Source organism: Chamaea fasciata, unplaced genomic scaffold (assembly GCF_029207755.1).
Source record: "Chamaea fasciata isolate MVZ Bird 193981 ecotype frontalis unplaced genomic scaffold, bChaFas1.0.hap1 SCAF_12, whole genome shotgun sequence".
In the NCBI taxonomy this organism is placed as follows: Eukaryota; Metazoa; Chordata; class Aves; order Passeriformes; family Sylviidae; genus Chamaea; species Chamaea fasciata.
In genome coordinates, this window is record NW_027094097.1 from 11,355,469 (window position 1) to 11,374,271 (window position 18,803).

Sequence of the window (18,803 nt, forward strand, 5' to 3'; positions counted from 1 at the left end):
CCTTGTCACAAATACTCTCCTCTCATGTCATTTTGAATTCACCTCTTTCCACTGGCCATCTTTTAAAATGCTCTGTGCTGAACTTAACCTCAGGCTACCAGGATAACTGGCCTTTATCCTTAATTTTTCATAAGAAAATAAACCCCTCCTTTTCAAATAAACTGATCCCATCTCCCTGGCAGACAATGTTGAGTGCTGTGTGCTCTTAACAGAGTTTGGAGTGGATCCTATTCATTCATAGTTGATAAATATACAGATAAGTTATGGCTTTGTTTCTATTATTTATACGCTTGGAATGTAAACTTGCTTCAGAACAAAAGTCTAAATTTAGAAAATAAACATGCATTGGAAGGTAGACAAATCTAAAAACTAAACATTAACTGTGTAGTATGTTTTCTTATCAGGAACATAAATGGTATCTCAGCATACTAACAGATTCATTACATATATTAATGAGGGTTTTACCATGTATTGTATCTCAAGAACCCCTTTTCTTTTACTGTTAAGATATTCAATATTAATTTCCATTCAGTGCCATCAGTTACAGATTGACTGCAAGCAGTTATGAAATAAATGCCTATGAACTAATAGCTACTCAGTATTTTCAACTCAACAAAGGATTTTAGAAGGATGGATAATTTAGATCTTTGAGCCTCAACTATAAATAAACAGCAACTGCTGTATAAATCCCACCCTGCTGCAGAGGAAGATTGTATTACAAAACTGACAAATGATTTGCGGAAGAGAATGATGAACCCTTATTACTAAGACACTCTTCAACTTAATCCAAAACAAGATTCCCGGGTAATTTTACGTGCACTGGGAAGATTGATAGTGTGGTGCTTGCCCAGCAGCTTTCAAATATTTGACTGGATCGGAAATGGCATTGAGGCATGATTAAAGATTCAGTTGGGCTTCTCACAAATTCTTTATCCTGTGTATTCATTATTGCAACCCACTGCCTTTGTTGCAGGTTAAAGAAGGCTGACCCCAGCTCTGGTGATTAGCACCCTGTACAACTGATGGACCTATGGAAAAAAAATGTTTAGGTTGCCCGACGCTTTTAGCATTGTTTATCAGCTGAAATTGTTGGGAGGGGGGGCCTTAATCACAATGGATCAGGGAGAGCCTGTGACAACTGACAAGCTCATTGTTTAAGACATTTTTTAACGAAGTTGTTAACATTAATTCTTTTATATAGTACTCTAATCTTCTTCAAATTATGTTCTGACATGGCACAAACCGCTTGGCATTGAAAGTCATTCAACAGTGATTAAAGTGCTCTTTTTATTGGTTTAAGAATGTTTCATCTTGTATCAGCAGTATGGAATTGTTTACTAATTAGATTCCCTAACATCCTCTGCTGTTGTATGCTGATGATATGTGAACAGGAAAGCTGATGAGCAAAAAATTAAAACTTGTTACTAAACTGTCATAAGGCCCAGCATATAAAGATGTCATTCAAAGAACTGTGTTCATAAAGGATAAACAATATTTTCTGAGAAACAGAGCAGCTTCTGGCTAGCAGCGCAGGCATTTTGCACTTATCTGCAGCTCTAGCTCTTCACAGAGGTTTGTGGGATTGTAGATCCAAAGGAGGGATTTATGCCTTGGGGACTTTCCCATTCAGCATGGCAAAAATGAGGCTTCTAGGCATCTCACTTTGGGCAGGAGGTTGGGCTAGAGACCTCTTGATATCCCTCCCATCCCAAAATGGGATTTGATTCCTGTGACTCTGTTGCTCACTCTTGTCTGTCCTTGGACAAGTCACTTAGGCAGTCCAGCAGTCTGAATGCAACCAGCTCACAAAAGAAATTAGGTGTTTAAATGGCTCTGAAAATCTGGGATTTACCTTCTGTTACATAGTTTGGCTGTCTGAAGCATTCTCCTAGGCTTGATGAGTTCATGTTTGTCCATAATTGTGAGATACTAAAGCTTTACCCTCTGTCAACGAAGGGATAAATACGACTGCATTTCTCTTAAGTAATAAGAAAGGTACTTTTCTTTCAATGATAGAACCATTGAATTTTCTTCTTCCAAAACAGCCAACATGATTGAAACGTTTAGAAAGAAGTAAGGATACACACAGCCAAAAAAGCAAATGGCACGTTGCTTACATCCAGTTCTCGGCAAAACACTGGAGGCATCGCAAGATAAAGTGCTTTGGGCTTCCAGCCACATAATCTTTTATCACTTAAAGTAAATATCCTATGCTCACACAGGGAAAACTATTCTCTTATTCTGGAATCTAGCTTGTGTCAATGCTCAAGGTATAAAGCACTGCTGTTGTGCTCTGGGACGTTTTTCTGCCTGCCGAGAATTTTGTTCAAACATCGTCAAATCTGACTCATTTGAAAAGATAAATTATTGTCTGGGTTGGATTTTAAACTGGCTCTGATAAACTTCCATTTTATGAATTAGCTGAATTCTATTAAAGATAGACTGAGTTTAGCTTGGCTGGACAGATGCTTTTCAGCAATAGCTTGAGGGCTCTTGCTCTGCATTGAGCAATTCAGTTTAATTTTACCTTTCTAATGAAAGTCCAGTTAAATTGCTTGCAAAAAACTAATAATATTCTTCAGGGGCTTTGAGACATTCTAAACAGCTGAATACAGTGATCACACCTGTACTGTGGAGCTTTATAGGAGAGTTGAAATGAGCATAGAAATTTTATTGTTCTCTATTAATATTATTTTTAGTAGAACTCTTTTCCATTTCTGCTACCACCTTTAAGATACTTTCTCTTTTTTAAAAAAAGATACTGGTTTAATAAGAGGATTACTATGCATTATACTAACTTTAAAAATATTTTGGTCTGTTGATAAATATATGCCTTTCAAAATACTTAATACAGACAGTTTTGGTTTACCTTGTGACGGGACATCATTTCTAAGATGTGGAGTCATCATTATCAGTTTAATCCCATCTGCTGAGGAAAATGCATGTCTTGCAAACAAATATGCACTTCTTTGCTGCTACAAAGTTGAGATGCCTCAAATAAGGAGAACTGGGGCTTTTTAAACTGCTTCCTGTCCTTGAAGGATGAGAATGCAAAGTAGAGGTCTTCTGCAGGTTGACCCCCTAGCAAGCACCCTGAGTTTCCTTGGTTGTGACAATGAAAGGCCAAAAAAAAAAAAAAGGAGTGGAGGAAAATCACAAGACATTGAAGCCCGTTCTCTTTTCCCATTAAATTATCTTAATGCAGCAACAACTAATTTCTCTTCATTTACTTTTTCAATTGCACTTGGCAGCCTCTTTATTCTGATTCCTATCAGCTCGTAATTAGTTACCACAGAAAGGACTAAGATGTACATAAATAATCATAAGATGCCAGATAAACTCTATCGGTTTTAAATTAGTGTTGTGTTTTGCTAATGCGCTCTCACCTATTATTTTTAATTATAGTTTACAAAGCAAAATAGCTTCTTGCCCTCTCCCCAGCTGTTCTGGCACTGTGCTTTTAGTCTGTGCCAGGGAATAGCCCATCACCCATGCCAGGGCGCTTGCCCCAACCCTGTGGCCTCCATCGGCAGGTTTCTGTTGGGACAACTCAGAGAAACCCATTCTTCCTGTTCAAACATAAGTTCACTTGGTATTTAAATTAAAAAAAAAAAAAAAGAAAGTAAGAAAAATTAAAAAATCCTTTCTGATCCACAAAACCCTCTAATCTATCCACTCCATTTCTTAAAGCATTAGAAGACATGAGAAATTGTTGTTACAGAACAAAACTTCACTGGAAATCCTCGTGTCTCTGCAGAACCAGCCCTGTCTCTGCCTGCAGCGCACAAATGCTCTCACAGTGACAACTGCCATGGGGAGACTGTTGATCCATGGGCAGATTTGGCACCAATCCCGACTGCACTTTACATGATAGGTCTTAATTGGAGTGCCCAGGTTAATTTTGCACAAGAGGTTTAAAAACCCCAAACAAACCAAATCCATCTATCAGGCTGTGTTGCGGGTCGGGATGCCCAGGCATATGGTCAGTGATTTCTGAGATGCAAAGGGAAGTTAGGAGGTGCTGCTTTTAAACCTGGCTCAACAGTCCTGGTGTCAAACACCACCTGGGCAGCCCCTGCCACCAATCCAGGTGTTTACCAAAAAGGGGCAAAACACCTGAGCTTAGGGCTGTGGTTCAGGATTTTGTTTTTTCTTTCCTTTTGCTCTTAGAGGGAAGGAAAAGAAAAAAGAAAAATTGCAGTGGTTTGTAGACAAGTTTCCAAGAGGCAGTGCCTTCAGCAGGACTGCAGCCTTGTCACCGTGCAGGTCACCCTGCCAGCTGCGCTGCTTTCACCAGCGCTTGCACGAGACACGGCTCCAAAGGGCCGTGGTTGCAATTACAGCAACAATAAATGATAAAATATCTCTGTATGCATTTATATAGTTTTGCTTATTTTCTCTTTTTTAATTTTCTTTTTTTTCCTTTTTAATTGCAGCAACAAGGAGCTGCCACGACGGTGTACTGCGCGGTGGCGGCGGAGCTGGAGGGCCTGGGCGGGATGTACTTCAACAACTGCTGCCGCTGCCTGCCCTCCCCTCAGGCACAGAATGATGCCACAGCCACTGCCCTCTGGGAGCTGAGCCACAGGCTGATCCAAGAAAGGCTTGGCAGCCAGGCCAAATAGCAGGGAGCTCCTGGAAGGATCAAAAACACGCGGGGCGTGCGCGCGCGCTCGGAAACTGCCAACGCTGGAACCTGTCCAATCTTATCATCTAGAGGGTTTCCATGTACCTCAGATACAGATTAACCGGTGTTAAATGAAATAATAGCAGTCACAACATAGTGAAAAATGTTAAGTACTGGTGGGAGGTGGGGAATACTGTGGGTTAAAGGGACAATGCGGCTTCCTGGGGCTTAGTTAGTCTCGGTTCTCTTTCTTTTGATTATAGCCTGTTCAAAGTGTAACCCAAGGAGGCATCTTTTGTCTTATTTTAGGAAAGCACTTCTGCAGATAATTTCTGTTGTTTTGATTAATGGGTAGGTACGTAGCCAAATATAGGATTTCCTCCTTATTTTGATAATTACTGTCTGTTAGGCTTTAGGTATTGATTGGGAGATGGTAGTTGTGTTGATTCTTTTTCCCTACAAGGATTTTATTGGATGTGGCAAATCAAAAGATTATTGAGAAAAGAAATATTTTCTGCCCTTGACTGTTGGCTGAAAATACATCTGCACTGTCTAGAAAAAGAAGGTGCAGGAAGACATCTGAACAGTAATGGTAGAGTCACAGTCACAGCTAATTAAATATTTCTGTTTTTGTTTTTTTTTTTTTTTTCTTAAAAGATTACAATAAAAGATATGTTGTAAACCATTCTCTAAGTACTGTCGAGTTAGTGAAGATGATGATGTCTCCTCAAGAACACACAGAGTGTAATCAGGGGTTTAAATGGTATTTCCATCCATTTCTCAGTTCACAGTTTTAAGGAGTTTTTTTTTCCTTGAAAAGTTCACAGTTTCTCAGTTCTCCTGATACTGTATGCCATTCCAAATCTGTCTTTTCTTTCCATTTAAATTCAATAAAACAACATGCTTGCTTGAATATTGTCACCTGAAGAGAAAGTTTGTCTCATTTCTGCAAATGTCTTAGTTCCATTTTTTTAGAAAAGAAAACTTGAGGAAAAATAAAGAGCTTCTTGTTGATGCCAAGAAAACGCTGTTTTTTTTCTTGTTTCTTTCTCAGTTCATTTTTTGTATTTTGTGCTTTGTAGCTGTCTTCATGCCAGAAGGTTGTTCTAAGCCATCCTCAGTCCAGCATCACATTTTCTGTAGACAGAATATAAACAAATAAATAGAAGGACACATTGTTAATAGAAGTTTATTTGATCCCCTTATTATTTCTGCTTTATTGTTAACAGTCTGCCTTCCATGATTTTTCTTGTCAGCAATCACAGTGCATTGGATTAGTTGTTGAACAGGAGTTAAAGTCAAGACTTCTACCCAAGTGCAGCCTCAGCTGCTCCTTCGTTCTCTGCTTCCTTACCTGATGCCACAGTCTTTCCTGAAGCAGCAGTAAAGAATATATGGCCTTTTTTTATCCTTGCTGTGCCACCTCTGTAGCAACAGCTTCAGGAGACAACAAATCCTGCCCACTCATCTTCCTCAACTCTCTGCAGCCCCTTCCCCAAGGGCAGCACATCCTGCCTTGAAACATTTGGTGAAATAAAGAAATTAAAGGGTCTATTCCAGAAAGAACAACACCTCTTTTCAGCCTTTTGCAGAGTGAAAAAAAAAAACAAAACAACAAAAAACCAAAACTTTCTTCTCTCCTAGAGATTTTCTCCAGTTTGTGCTACACAGACCAGTGCTGGTGTAGTGTGTCTGAAAATTCATGGCCTGAGTTGAAGGCTTTGCAAGTTGAGGCGATGGTTACAGCCAAATTCCTTGTATTGTCTGGGATTTAACTGGGGAGAAAAAGTGATTAACTCCTGTCACCTGTGCAACAGCCCCCACACACGCATTATTTTTCCCTTTCACAGCCAGACAGATTTACTCTGGTATGAGACGGGCAGTGTACCACTGCAGTGCTCTGCTCTGAAGCTTGGCATTGCTGGGTTCAGAAGAGGCACTAATTAAGTGATGCCGGGAGCTCTGCACTCCCCTGAAGGCCTGGGCCTCCTGCTCCATTTAGGCAAACATTAATAACCTATAATGAACCCCCTGTCATTCCTTGTTGCTGAAATATTGTTCGCTTCTGTGAGAATTCAGTACTTAGGGATATTGCCTGCCTTCCTTCAGAGAATATCTGTGGTTTTCCTCTGTATCCCACTCTCTATTTCAGTGTTACAAGGTAAGAGCCCTTTTAATGTTAGCACAGTTTTAGTTTTGCCCTAGTATGAGGTAAGCTAACCCCTAACTTCACTGAATTGTTTGGGTTCCTCTTGTTCTTACTTCTGGTTATTATTTATTGACACCAGTGTACTGGTCTGTCTAGAATTTCACTGTCATAATTTTCTCCAATGCAGATAAAATGACTTGCTCCCTGTTTCTTTTTATTTCACTCTGTCATTCTCAGTTTCTCTTTTTTCCTCTCCGTCATTTTTTTTCTCTCCATTTTTCTTCTTCCAGTCTCTGTTCTCTTTGTCTCTCACTCTCCTGTGTTGAGTGAGATAGCCAGTATTAAAAAAGGCTTTTTCCAAATGAAAAAACAGGACACCAAGCTGTAGAGCCCTTGTTTCTATTAGAAACACTTGTGAAAATAATTTTTCTCGCCATCTCAGTTTGGTTTCAGCTCAGGAGGGATGTGCAGGGAACATTAAAAAAGGAAAAGCAATTGAAAAGAAACAGACTCCAACCCCTCCATTTTAATATCCTAGATGTGCCTAAGTCATTGGCTTTCAAATATATTTTGGTGTAAAATTTGGCACATTTACAGCCGGCCAGGTTTATTTATTTGACTGGCTTACATTTTTCCGGTTGATTTACCTGGGGCAATGTCTGTGTGAATTACTCCACAATGCATTGACTCCAGTGTTCATTAAAGGTAGTTAAGTGATCCTGTGTCTAATATTAAAGCAAACCCCATTAACCTTAACTAGTATCATATCAGCAAAACAAAAAGAACTGAATAAAGCAAAATAGATCAGGTATTTATAGTTCTTGGAAAAGATCCAGCGAATTCACATCAAGCTCCTAATAGTCCTAATAAGCACTTGCTAGTTATGCCCGTGAAGAAGGAGGAGGCTGGCTTAGGGGTGTGTCTGAAGCAGGGCTCGGGCCCCTCAGGGCTTTGGGAAGGGGAGGTGCTGGCAGGCGATGCCGCTGAGCATCTCCCACCCACACGCTGCAGGGTGTTGTCCCACCCTTTCCCCCCTGCTTTCCTTCCAAAGTCAACATTTCCCATTTTAGTGGGGATTTTTTGACCCTATATTTGGTGCCTTGTATCTTCAAGCCCGTGTAGGTGAGCGAGCAAGCTCCCTTGCTGGGACTGAAGAGCCAGAAGTTTTTTGGGGAAGGGAGGTGCCTTTTCAACCAGTGTCAGCTTCCACCGCTGTCCATTGTTCTGCCAGACAGTCACTGACTGCTGGGACCTCTACTTGCCAAATCAGGTAGAGGTGAACCAGCAGAAACCCATGCCAAATCTTGACTTCTTTTATTTTTCCTTCCTGCTTTTTCTTTTGACATCTGGGAGACAAATCCCAGATATTCTCAGACCAGGTAGGGCTTTTTATTAGAGAAGTCTTTCCAGCAACACTGCAATAATTTGACTTATATCAAGGTTGAATAACTCCTTGTCAGGTGTTAAGCTTGTGACCTTTCAAGCCAAACACACTTATACTAACCAGTTTACCATTGGAATGATCAATATCTTGTAAGTGAGAAAGTCTAGACAGATCTTATTTTGTCCTTTGGTATCACTTGTGGCTTTGGGATTGATCATTGTATGTGGCTGGGGAAAAATTGCCTATACATTTCATGCTCTGTATTTATCTTGACAAGGTTCTCTAGGATTATATTTTCATAATCTGAATGGCAGTGGAACAGCTGCTCAGACTGTGCAAGCCCTTCTCATCGGGCTGAATTTAAGCTACGGTAATTACTCTTTCTCCTTATGTATTTCTTTTTTAAACAAGCGTGTACTGTACATTAAAATGTATGGTTGGGGTGGCAAGGGCCATGCTGAGAGGCTTGGAAAATGCTGCTAAAGTGTATTTCCTTCCACACAGTAGCTGATGTAGGTTTGTGTTTTATTCTGAATATAAGCCCATGTCTGAGCACGAGTAGGATCTGAAGCAGGGTCCCAGCCTACGAAGGGGAAATGTTTTATTAACAAAGTCTCAGGCAAGATTCCCTGAGACTGGATGCAGTTTAGGAAAGCTAGAAGAGCCAATAGTAATACCCAGTAATAAACACATGACTGACCAAAACCTTCAACTGGTCCCTTTGTAAAGAGAGTCCTTGGTGAAACCCTTGCCCAGGGAAGCAGCTGAACCATCCCTAGGGCCACAGGGACCTGCACGGGCTTGGGAGGTGCCTGAGTGACACGGGGGTGGAAGCACTGAAATACAGCAGCCAGATGGGTGGCTATTTGCTGGTGCCCTTTACTGTGGGACAGAGGAAATGAGAAAATAGAGAGGTATCATGAAGAGAAAGAATGTGCTGCTTTTCTCCTGAGTTTTTTCCCCCTACACTGCTGTGTTATTTACTAGATGCCTTTTCTGGGCTGTGCTTTTTCTTCTCTCCCCCACCCCTGTTGCATTTGCAGAGTACTTTCCAAGGGGTGTTTTGTGAATTAGCTTCATGCTTTAAAAGAGAAGATTGCTCTGGCAGAGAACAGCATAGTTGTAAAAGTGTCAAGGTGTTATGAATGTCCGGATGATAGAGCCCAGTTGTTATCTGCTGGGTAGTGAGGGAGGATAGCTAATGATGTGCAGCATGTAAACCGTTTGTTGCTCTAATCCATCTGTGTGGAGAGGAGTGAAAAAGAGGGGCGAAATCCTGGGAAAATTACTTGGACAGCTGGAGATAAAGTGTGTACTGATGGAGTCATCCAGAGGTAGCTGTCAACATGAGCTGTGTTTGCATATAATCCAAGCGATGCACAATGATTCCTTTTGGTACCGTTTTTTTTATGGGGGTTCATGTGTCTGTGCACAGACCTTAATTACTATCCAGTATCTCTTACCAACTGGGCTCCAGTTTTAAGTGAGGAATGTGATTTTAATCAATTCGTGGCTGGGTGGTGGAGAGTAGTACTACAAACAGACCAAAGCAAGACATATGGATCCCTTTGGAGGACCTGAATTAAATGAGAAGCAGTCATTTTATTAATTCTGCTGTGTTTTATAGACCTTTTATATGGAACATTAGCCATACAACTTCACTAGCTAATTAAAAAGGGCTCTTATCAATTTGCTGGGCAGTTGCTTAAGCAGGGGGGGAAGAAAAAAAGAGAGGAAGAAATAATTTTTTTTTTTTTTTCAGTCACAGAAAATCATCAACCTTAAGGGGGTACAGAACAGATCACCAAGTGCCTGGTGAGACTATTTGGACTGCTTTTCTTCACTCTTCTAAAAGAACTGTTGTAAAAACTGAACATTACACAACGCTTTGAGACTGAACTGTACCGTGCGTGTTGTTCATATGGAAACCTTACACAGGTCTGGTGCAGCGCCTGCAGATATGTGAGCACAGGCTAAATTAGGGGCTTTGTACACTGGATTTCTATGATCCCTCCTGGCAAAGAAGGCACCCTGTTCCTTGGGCTGGTGTTAGCCTTTGACAGCAGCAGTTTGAGCAGCTTTGTAATGTTCTTAGCCAGGAGTGAGTGTGATGCTGGCGGGTGTGGAACGTGGAAGCTTTTTGCAAAGGGAGGAGAGAGAGAAGCATGGGAGCCTGCCTGGCCCCGACTGACCATCACATCAGCCCAGAACCGATGGCTTTGAAATGGACTTTGCCTTCTGCAGGCAGCCTGGGAGAAAGGGCAGGACACACCGAGGAAGGTTATGGAAATTGGGAATGCCTTTCTGAGTGCAGCCCTCTGTGCTGCTCCCTGTGCAGGATGGGACGAGGCTGAAGCCACCCCAGCACCTGAAAAGCAGCGTCACAAAAAAGCAATCAGTAGGGACAGAGAAAAGTCTTCTAAACCCCTTGCACCTCCATAAGCCCTTACTTTACGTGGCATGTTGGATTTTATAGGCACGGGGTCTGCAGGGAGCTGTCTGCCGAGCACACAGTTAGCAGTGATTGAACAACGGCGTTTTTTTGCATTTTGACTTAAATCCAGTGTAAACTTGTGAGTGAACTGCTGGCCTGGGCTGGGTCTCTGGTGGACAGCAGTCAGCCGTGCATCACAGCCACGGAGCGCCCGGACGGTGGCTGCGGGTCACAGTTCAAAGGAAGCTTGAAATTTCACTTCAATGGATCCTGAATTACCTCTCATCCCAGGGAAAGCTTTATTTCTCTCCCTCTCTTTTCTCCCAGCACTGAGCCGGCGTGTGGCTGGAGAAGAGAGCAGAAAGGGAGCCTGTACTGAGACCATCTCAAATGTACCTGGACTACAAACAAACCAGTATTTTCCTTCCAGCAAAGCTGTTCCTTTAATCTTTATGAGCAGGAGAAATTCATGCGTTACAGAGGCACAAAAACGAGAAGGGAAAGGCGGGTGGGAATAGTTGCATTAGAATTAAGCCCTGTTTTTAATATGACACCTGTCAGACTTATTGTTAAAAAATACGGAGAAAGGCTCCCTTCAGAAATAATAACATTGCAGCAAGGTTAGTTACACACAGTGAGTCCTGTCAGCAGCCGCAATTAGAAGTTGTTTACCACCGAGAGAAGTAGCTCGGCAGCATCAGGGCTGCACGGACCTTCGGCGCTGCTCCAGCCCCATCCCGGGGCTCGCAGATAATAAATCCTCCCTTCCAACCCAGCCCGCAGCCGGGACGGGAGATTCTTCCTCGCAATCACCCCGCTCTCCTAATGACACTATCACCCAGCCAGGGATTAAGTGCTGCTTTGCAGTCAGGGGCTGGTGTCACCACGTTTAGGCTGTCGAGCAATTAAAGGGTCAATTTAGGGCGGGTTGGAGGGTGGCGGTGAAGGGCAGGGGACGGGGGATGCGTGGCAAGGAGAGCCCCCGGTAAACGAGAGCTGTCAGAGAGCTCTGCCCTGCAGGGCCGACTCTTTCTGGCTATTAAAAGCCATTCCTTGCCCACGGAATGAAGCCCCTGGGCCGCGGCCACACGGAGCAATCCCCCGGCTGCGGGGCTGGCACCCGGCACCGCCGCTCCAACCCAGACCGCAGAATTAATTCCATTTATGCCTTCAGCCAGATTTCAAAGTAAGGCTCTGGAGACACGGGAGAAATTAATTTATTAAAAAGCAATAGCTTGATAATGCACATGATGATAGAATAAATGAATCTGTTCAATATCTTATAAAACAGTTGGCAATCACATAATAGAGCATTCATTGTCAATTTAGTAGCTTGTCTCATTATACTCTGCAAATAGTAGTAAAATGGTGTATTATTCATGAACCAACATGCTTTAATTACTTTTAGTGCACATTTATTTTTTCAAATGTAATATGAGTTAGATTCAGCCATAACTGTAACTCAGCTGATGAATCTTGAAGCAGTAACACAAACTGGAAGAGAAATTTTATGAGCACAAGAATCGGTTTCTGGGAAGTTTGTAGCATTTCTACATGCTATGAAATCAGTCCTAAAATGCCAGTCTCAGGTGTTGTCCCAAATTTGGACTGTAGCTGGTAATATTTTGGTAAATATAAGTTATTAATTGATAATGCAATCAGATGTAATTTCAAGTTTCATCATTTGCTAGGGTTGTTGGTTTTTTTGGTTTCTTTTTTTTTTTTTTTCTCCTGCCATAAAGCAACCCCCTGTATCTAATACAGTTTATTTGTTGGCTTTACATAGAGAAATTGCCTTGTTAACACTCCCTCCCTTCTTGGCTTCTCACACACACTTTTCAACAGTTTAATTTGCTATGAAGGTCTCACACACATGCAGCCAAGGTCAGTGAAAGTCCACTGCTCATTTCAATTAAAATGTTTGCAAGGATTTATACATAATAAACTGATCTTGCCTATAATAATAGGTTTCCTTAAGTCAGTCTTGCTGCTACTAAGTATAATGTTGCAGCACACTGTTGATTTCTATGTACATAGAAAAAAGAGCACAGTAAAATAAGATGACTTGAAAATGCAATTAAAGTGTAAATCTTTTCACCCATTAACATTTAAGGTCCATTAGATTGCTTTGTCTTTTACAATATTAAATGCTAAAATGTTTTCCTTTTATTCTGTAACAGTATATTCTAGTTCTATTTATAATACAAATGTAATTTAGCTCCCAATAAATCTTGGCTTTAATTGGTTATTAAGTATGTGCTACCATGTCATAAATTTTACCCACAGAATTTCCTTTTTTCTCCCCCTCCCATTCATCTCCCCTGGCTTTGCAGTCTGGGGTCAGGAACAGGGTTTGGTGCCATCATCAACATTTATCCCATGTGAGCATGTCCCCCAGGAGTGTGAGTTGGGGTGGTTGCCCTCACTCTGAGCCCTTCAGGAGGTGCTCATCGAAGCGATGGAGTCCTGCAGGCTGGAGGCTGAGCTCACACAGGGGCTCCATGTGCCTCTGCCCAGAGAGAAATGCACATGCAAGGTGTTTGCTCTCTCCTCAGGGACTCGAGGTGTGAGTGGCTGGCTCTGTCATGGGCTCTGACTCTCCCAGGCAAGAGGTGGAGTTGTGGCCAGTGCTGGAGCTTTGGCCCTAATGATGGTTATAGAGGGTATGAATCAGGGCTGAATTTCACTCCTTTGCCCTTGATGTTATCTTCTGCCTTGAAAGGTGTCCAAACTATGGCTGCACAATTATGACTCTTTTCCTCAGGCCTCAGTAAGCACAATTTAGGCTAGCTTTTATTGGTCACTGAGGATGAGTTTCTAAGGTTTTTTAGATTCAAGAACTGGGGTAATAGCATTGTGAGGGCATGGCCCAGTTTCCTTTGTAATCCTGATTTCAGTTCCCACTAGTAACCTGAAGCCATGACTGTTTAATCCTTAATTCCTGCCACAATTAACATCTCATATTCAGGAGTATTTCTCTGTGATTTGAAAGGAAATCTGTCCCCAGCTAGGTCAGCCCTAGCCAGTCTCTTTACTAAGTGGGAAGGGATCCTTTTCAGCTAGAGCCAAACACAGTAACACCTCATTTAATGGTGCAATAGAGCAGAGAATCTGTTCACTGGATGCAGTAGGAATCAACATCCTTGCAATTAGAGCTAGTGAGGAATGCAGGCACACAAACTCGTAAGCTACTAATGAACTATTTGAGCAATTCTACAGGTATTTATATAAGGCTGAGACAGCATCCTCCGCTGAAGAGCTCCCCCCACCTCCCACGTATTCCCAGGGAAGCTTTAACTGAAGTGAAATTTCTTTATGTAAATACAGGCAATGCAGAGAGTCCCACGTGCTCTGCCATTGCCTCTGCTCTCGTGGCTTTGGTTTGTGCTGGTGAACAAACAGGGCTGCTCTGCAGCCACTTTGCTACATGTCAGTGCCCACAAAGGTCAGTCTGCTTTCTCTCACCAACATTTTCTCGCCCGTGAATGCATCATCACACCATGGAATATGAACCAGAGGACAGCTTTTTATTATCCCTTTTCCAGCACCTTTATGCCATCCTGCCTGCTTCACACTTATGCTGGATTTCCCACCTTCATTTGCACAAGTAAAGGCTGAATCCTGCCCATTCCCCTGTCGGATAATCTCAAAGAGCACCTCAGCCGAGTGTGTCATCCCTTTCTAGGGGTCATAGCAGGCAGTTCCCAGGGTGAACCCTCTTCACCCACAGCCAAAGCACATCAGGCAGTGTCCAGGGTGGCTGAGGGACAGCAGGAACCCCTAAGGCAGCATTTCCCCTGGTCCTTCTGCAGGTCAGCAGAGCAAGGGGTAAGGACAAAGCTGTGGGTCACACCACCACTTCTCTGACCTGGTGCCCAGATATCCTTGGGAACAACTGTCTATGGACAATTGCCTTACTCTCATCTGTGCCTGCTCTGTACGAGGCTGGCAAACCCCACCAAAAGTGGAAACAAAGATGGTGACCTGTTTGTTGAAGTACAAAAAGGGCATAAGTGCCCCAAAAACAGAGCTGAAAATGCCATTGCACATACTGGTGCTCACATTCAAGCCCTGAAGAGGCAGTTGAAGGCACCAACCATGCTCATCCCAGAGCTCCTGCGCCTCTGGAATTAGTGACACACCACAGGGAGAGCTCAGCAGGGCTTAGAACGTTATGTAAGTCACTGCAAGAGCTTATTATTTCACTGTGTAAATTGCATATGGAGCACTTGAAATGGGCAGACTTTAACAAACAGAGAAAATAACTACAGCAATTTGTCTTCAAAATAAATAAGGGAGTAAAAATCCCATCCCTGATGATCAATTGAATTGCACTTCAAACTTTTACTGGCAAATTGGCCAGCCATTCAGCTAAATATTTGTTTTATGTCCATGAACAAGAAGAAATTACAAAAAAAATTATAAGAAATCATTTTTTTTTTCCAGAGCACGAGCCAGTCTTTGCCTCACTGGTCTTATTGGCTTAGTAATCCATATATTTACTGCACTTAGAATGAAATACAACTGTTCTATCTGAATAATCTGATTACTTTTAATTTTCTAATTTTTATATCAGTCCCCTGGTTTTTGAAGCCTTTCTAATTTTTACATCAGTCCCCTGGTTTGGCACTTTACAATAGTCAAATATTTTCTCAACAGCAGATCAATTCTTCACATGAATGCCCTTACTCCTGAATGTGAAGTTAATGGCATCTTTTGCATGGATATATGTTCCCATACACAGTCCATGAACATATGGATATTCATGTGCAAATACATATTTACATATATCTCTATATCTCGCACATATATAAAATACAGGCAGAAACTCCTATACAAAACCAACCATTTGAAAAATAAATTTTCTGCATTTGTTGATTGCCCTAAGTTAAGAATCAATGACTTCAGCTTTCTAAATTTTGGAAATATAAATGGCTCTGCAAAAAAAACAGTAACTGAAATAAACAGGCAAAAAGCTCCATAATGTTAGAAACTGCCACTATTGCTTTAAAATGTTGACTGAACTTACAAGAATATTTTCCAGCCCTCCTTAAAATTAGTTCTTGGCTCCTGATATCTGTTAACATTTGATGTGCTTTCCATGATGACCCTGGATGCGTCTGGAGGTCGGTGCTCCAGAGTTCCTGGCTATCTTTATTGTCCCTAACTTGCTTTCTCTCCAAGACTCTTCCTCCTTGCCAAGAAAAATATTTCTAGTTGTTGTATCTTCAGCAGCTCTCTCTATCAATGCATAACAGATGGATGGTTTTTCTGCTGAGAAGCAGGACCAAGGGCTTTTGCTCCCTGACCACGGGCTGGGTGCGTGTGCTGAAGTGACTACAGACCAGGAGGAAAAAAAAAAAAGGCTGCAGAGAATAGGAGAGCATCTTAAAACTGTTCATGACAAGGGTTTGCAAGGTGTTTTAATAACAGAACCATACAGGTAAACATTTACACTTGAAAAACCTCTCACCCCGTGGGATACTGAGAGTGTTTGGTTAGGTGAGGTTTTTGTTTGAGTTTTGCAGGCACTGCTGAGCTCCTTCCTCACTATTTCCCATGTCCTAAGCTCCAACAGAGCTCCTCTCACGCTTGCTTGTTCTTGAAATTTCACTCCTTGACATCTATGGCTGCAATCTCATCCAACTTCACTCTTAAAGACCACGGTGCCACCTCTTGTCCCTGGGGAGGGGACTCTATTTAACAGGGAAGACCCCAGGACACGGCCCTGACAACCAGCTGCTTCCTTCCCTCCTCCTGTCACGGCCTCCAAAGCTGCCACTTACCTCTAAACCCCAGCATATGCCATCAATGACCCTCTCATATTCATTGATCTTCCTGAGCACATCAACCTGTCTCTCTAAATCTGCACTCTGATTCTTCAAGTAATAGAAAGAATCCCTCTGGATAACCACATAATCATCTCCTTTTGGCTCCTGGTCAGGCTGCCTTGCTCTTTCTTGCTCTCTCTCTTTTTCTGAATGAGGAAGGTGATAAAAACTCTGCCTTCCCATTTCAGTCTTCTGCACGGCTTCCTGGGTGCCCCACCAGACTCTCTGCTTCCAGCTCTTTGAAGATGAATGAATAATATTCCTCTGTGTTTCTATTATCTACAAACTACCAATTAAACAGAACCAGCAACCAGAGATAAAAGTAGAGCCTTGGCAACATGCACAGCAAAGTGGACACAAAAAGCTCAGGATATTTTCACATGTGCAACCACTGGAAAGTTGGAGATGCAGGGTGGGAGGCAGGGGGAAAAAAACAGGTATCACCATCCTTGTCAGGGCTCAGATACCCATGGAATAACTCCGTAATTGCTGTGGGACTACAGGCTAATTATTATATAATTATATAATGGTATGTAGCTATTTATATGAGGGGAAGAGATCAAATCTAGCACATTACCATAAATTCACAAAACAGGAGCTTTATTTTAAAATCTTTGACTGCGTGGCCTTTCATCTTTGAACTGTGTGGTAACTTCAAGCATCATTACCCCATAATGTGCTAGAACGTGCAATTAGTGTGAGTACAATGACAAACAGTCTGATATTTGTATTGTGTTTAATACAACAGTGAATTTGTATGCTCTGAATAATAATGAAATCTAGGTTTAATTATTGATCTTTAAAAAACGATTTTAATATCCTGATTCCGATGCAGCTAAATATCAGTGTAAATATAACATGAAACTGTACAACTGTTGGGCTAAAATGGGATATTATCCATCCATCTTTTGCTTTTTCCATTGCACCTACGAGAGAAGCATATAAGGGATATAATTTATTTCTTTTATTTGGAGTTATGTAATTATGAAAAGACTCCTGCACAAGGCTCAGTAAACCCTGCCACGACCTTAATGGAGCAGTGTGATCCCAGAACATTAAGTCCAAGCTTTTCTGCAGGAATTCAGCCAAGGAGTCACCTCCCAGAACGCCTTCCCAGCCCTTGGCTGAGCAGGCAGCAGCCCCACAGCCCTCTCCAAACCTGATGCCTTTTGCAGCAGGGCTGGGAGGTGCTCAGGAGTGGGATATTTCTGCCCCAGACCCAGCTCCCACCCTTGGAGGGGGCTGCTGACAGCCACCTCTCCTTGCCCCCACAGCAGGGACAGGGCTGGGCACTGCAGCTCAACACTGCACAGGGCTCATGGATGATCCAGATTTCAGATCCAGCCTCCAGGTTTCAAAGGAGTGGGGTGCAGGACCGCAAACCATCTGCTGACACTGCAGAGCAAAGTGCTCCAGCCTGTGCTTAACCACGGGTGTGCGAGGGCAGGCTCTGACTGGGGTTATTCATGTGCTGAGCACGTGGGAAGATGCTTCTCCAGGTTACTGCCACAGTATCTCTTTGTCTATGTATAAAATTGTCATAACTTATTTTCTCTCTTTTTTGTTGTTTTTTGTTTTGCCTTTGGTATTTTGCTGTTTGCCACAGCCAGCAAGATACCTGTACACATAAATTCTTCTCAAGTGAAATGAAATGGAAATAGCATCTGTCTACAAAAATCAATTTAGAAACCACCTATATATTTTTGGGCTCAGACAATGGGTATTTCCAAAGCCATGCCTTCTAAAATTCTTTGAGTGTAAAAAGAAGAAAAAAATAATAATGCCTGGATGCGAGCTATCATCCATCAATCAGGAAAACTCACTCATATTCAGGTGCATGAGCCAAAATGAACTTCAGATAGAAATGGATGGGGGACAGGCTATGCTCTCTGATTTGCTTGGGTTATTCCATTATTAATCTCTTTGTTTCCATTTATTTTAATGATCATAGCCAAGAAAGTTTCATTTATGAAGACCACTTTTCTTTTTTTTAAGGGGTACTTTATGCGAGGTTGACTGTGCTCTATTTTGTCACAAGTGCCAAGAGCAGGGTTGCTTTCCTTAAAACTGCTCCAATTGTGTCCAAAATGTGTTGGTGCCTTGCCCTGGAGAGAGGGCTGGAGCTTGGCCCCACACTGTTTGCATTCAGGAGCCCAGTGCAGGGTTCCTGATCACACACCTCTCTCCCATGGGGATTTCTCTCTAGCAGACAATATAAAACTCTGAGATGGAGAAGGAAAAAGTTAAAAAAACAGAGTGTATTAGAAGAGATGCTAATGGGTCTGGCCTGCATGTCTGGGATAGAGGATGAGAGAGATCTTCTCCAAACCGTGTCTCTGCTCTTGCTGCTCCTCCAGCACAGCCACCACCTTCTCCTG

General features: G+C 42.3%; 2 protein-coding genes across 3 annotated transcripts in view; one reads left to right on the forward strand and one right to left on the reverse strand.

The window, feature by feature from the left end:
* WWOX (WW domain containing oxidoreductase) overlaps nucleotides 1–5,314 on the forward strand; it is a 476,999-nt gene extending 471,685 nt beyond the window's left edge. For both annotated transcript variants that reach the window (XM_066194643.1, XM_066194645.1), the window contains exon 9: nucleotides 4,437–5,314. In XM_066194643.1, coding sequence (XP_066050740.1) covers nucleotides 4,437–4,625 — 189 coding nt within the window. In that variant the 3' untranslated portion in view covers nucleotides 4,626–5,314. The remainder of the gene's footprint in view (nucleotides 1–4,436) is intronic.
* Nucleotides 5,315–5,409: 95 nt separating this feature from the next.
* Nucleotides 5,410–18,803, reverse strand: part of MAF (MAF bZIP transcription factor) — a 187,190-nt gene continuing 173,796 nt past the window's right edge. The window contains exon 3 of the mRNA XM_066194647.1: nucleotides 5,410–5,764. The gene's annotated coding sequence lies outside the window, so the exon portion shown is untranslated. The remainder of the gene's footprint in view (nucleotides 5,765–18,803) is intronic.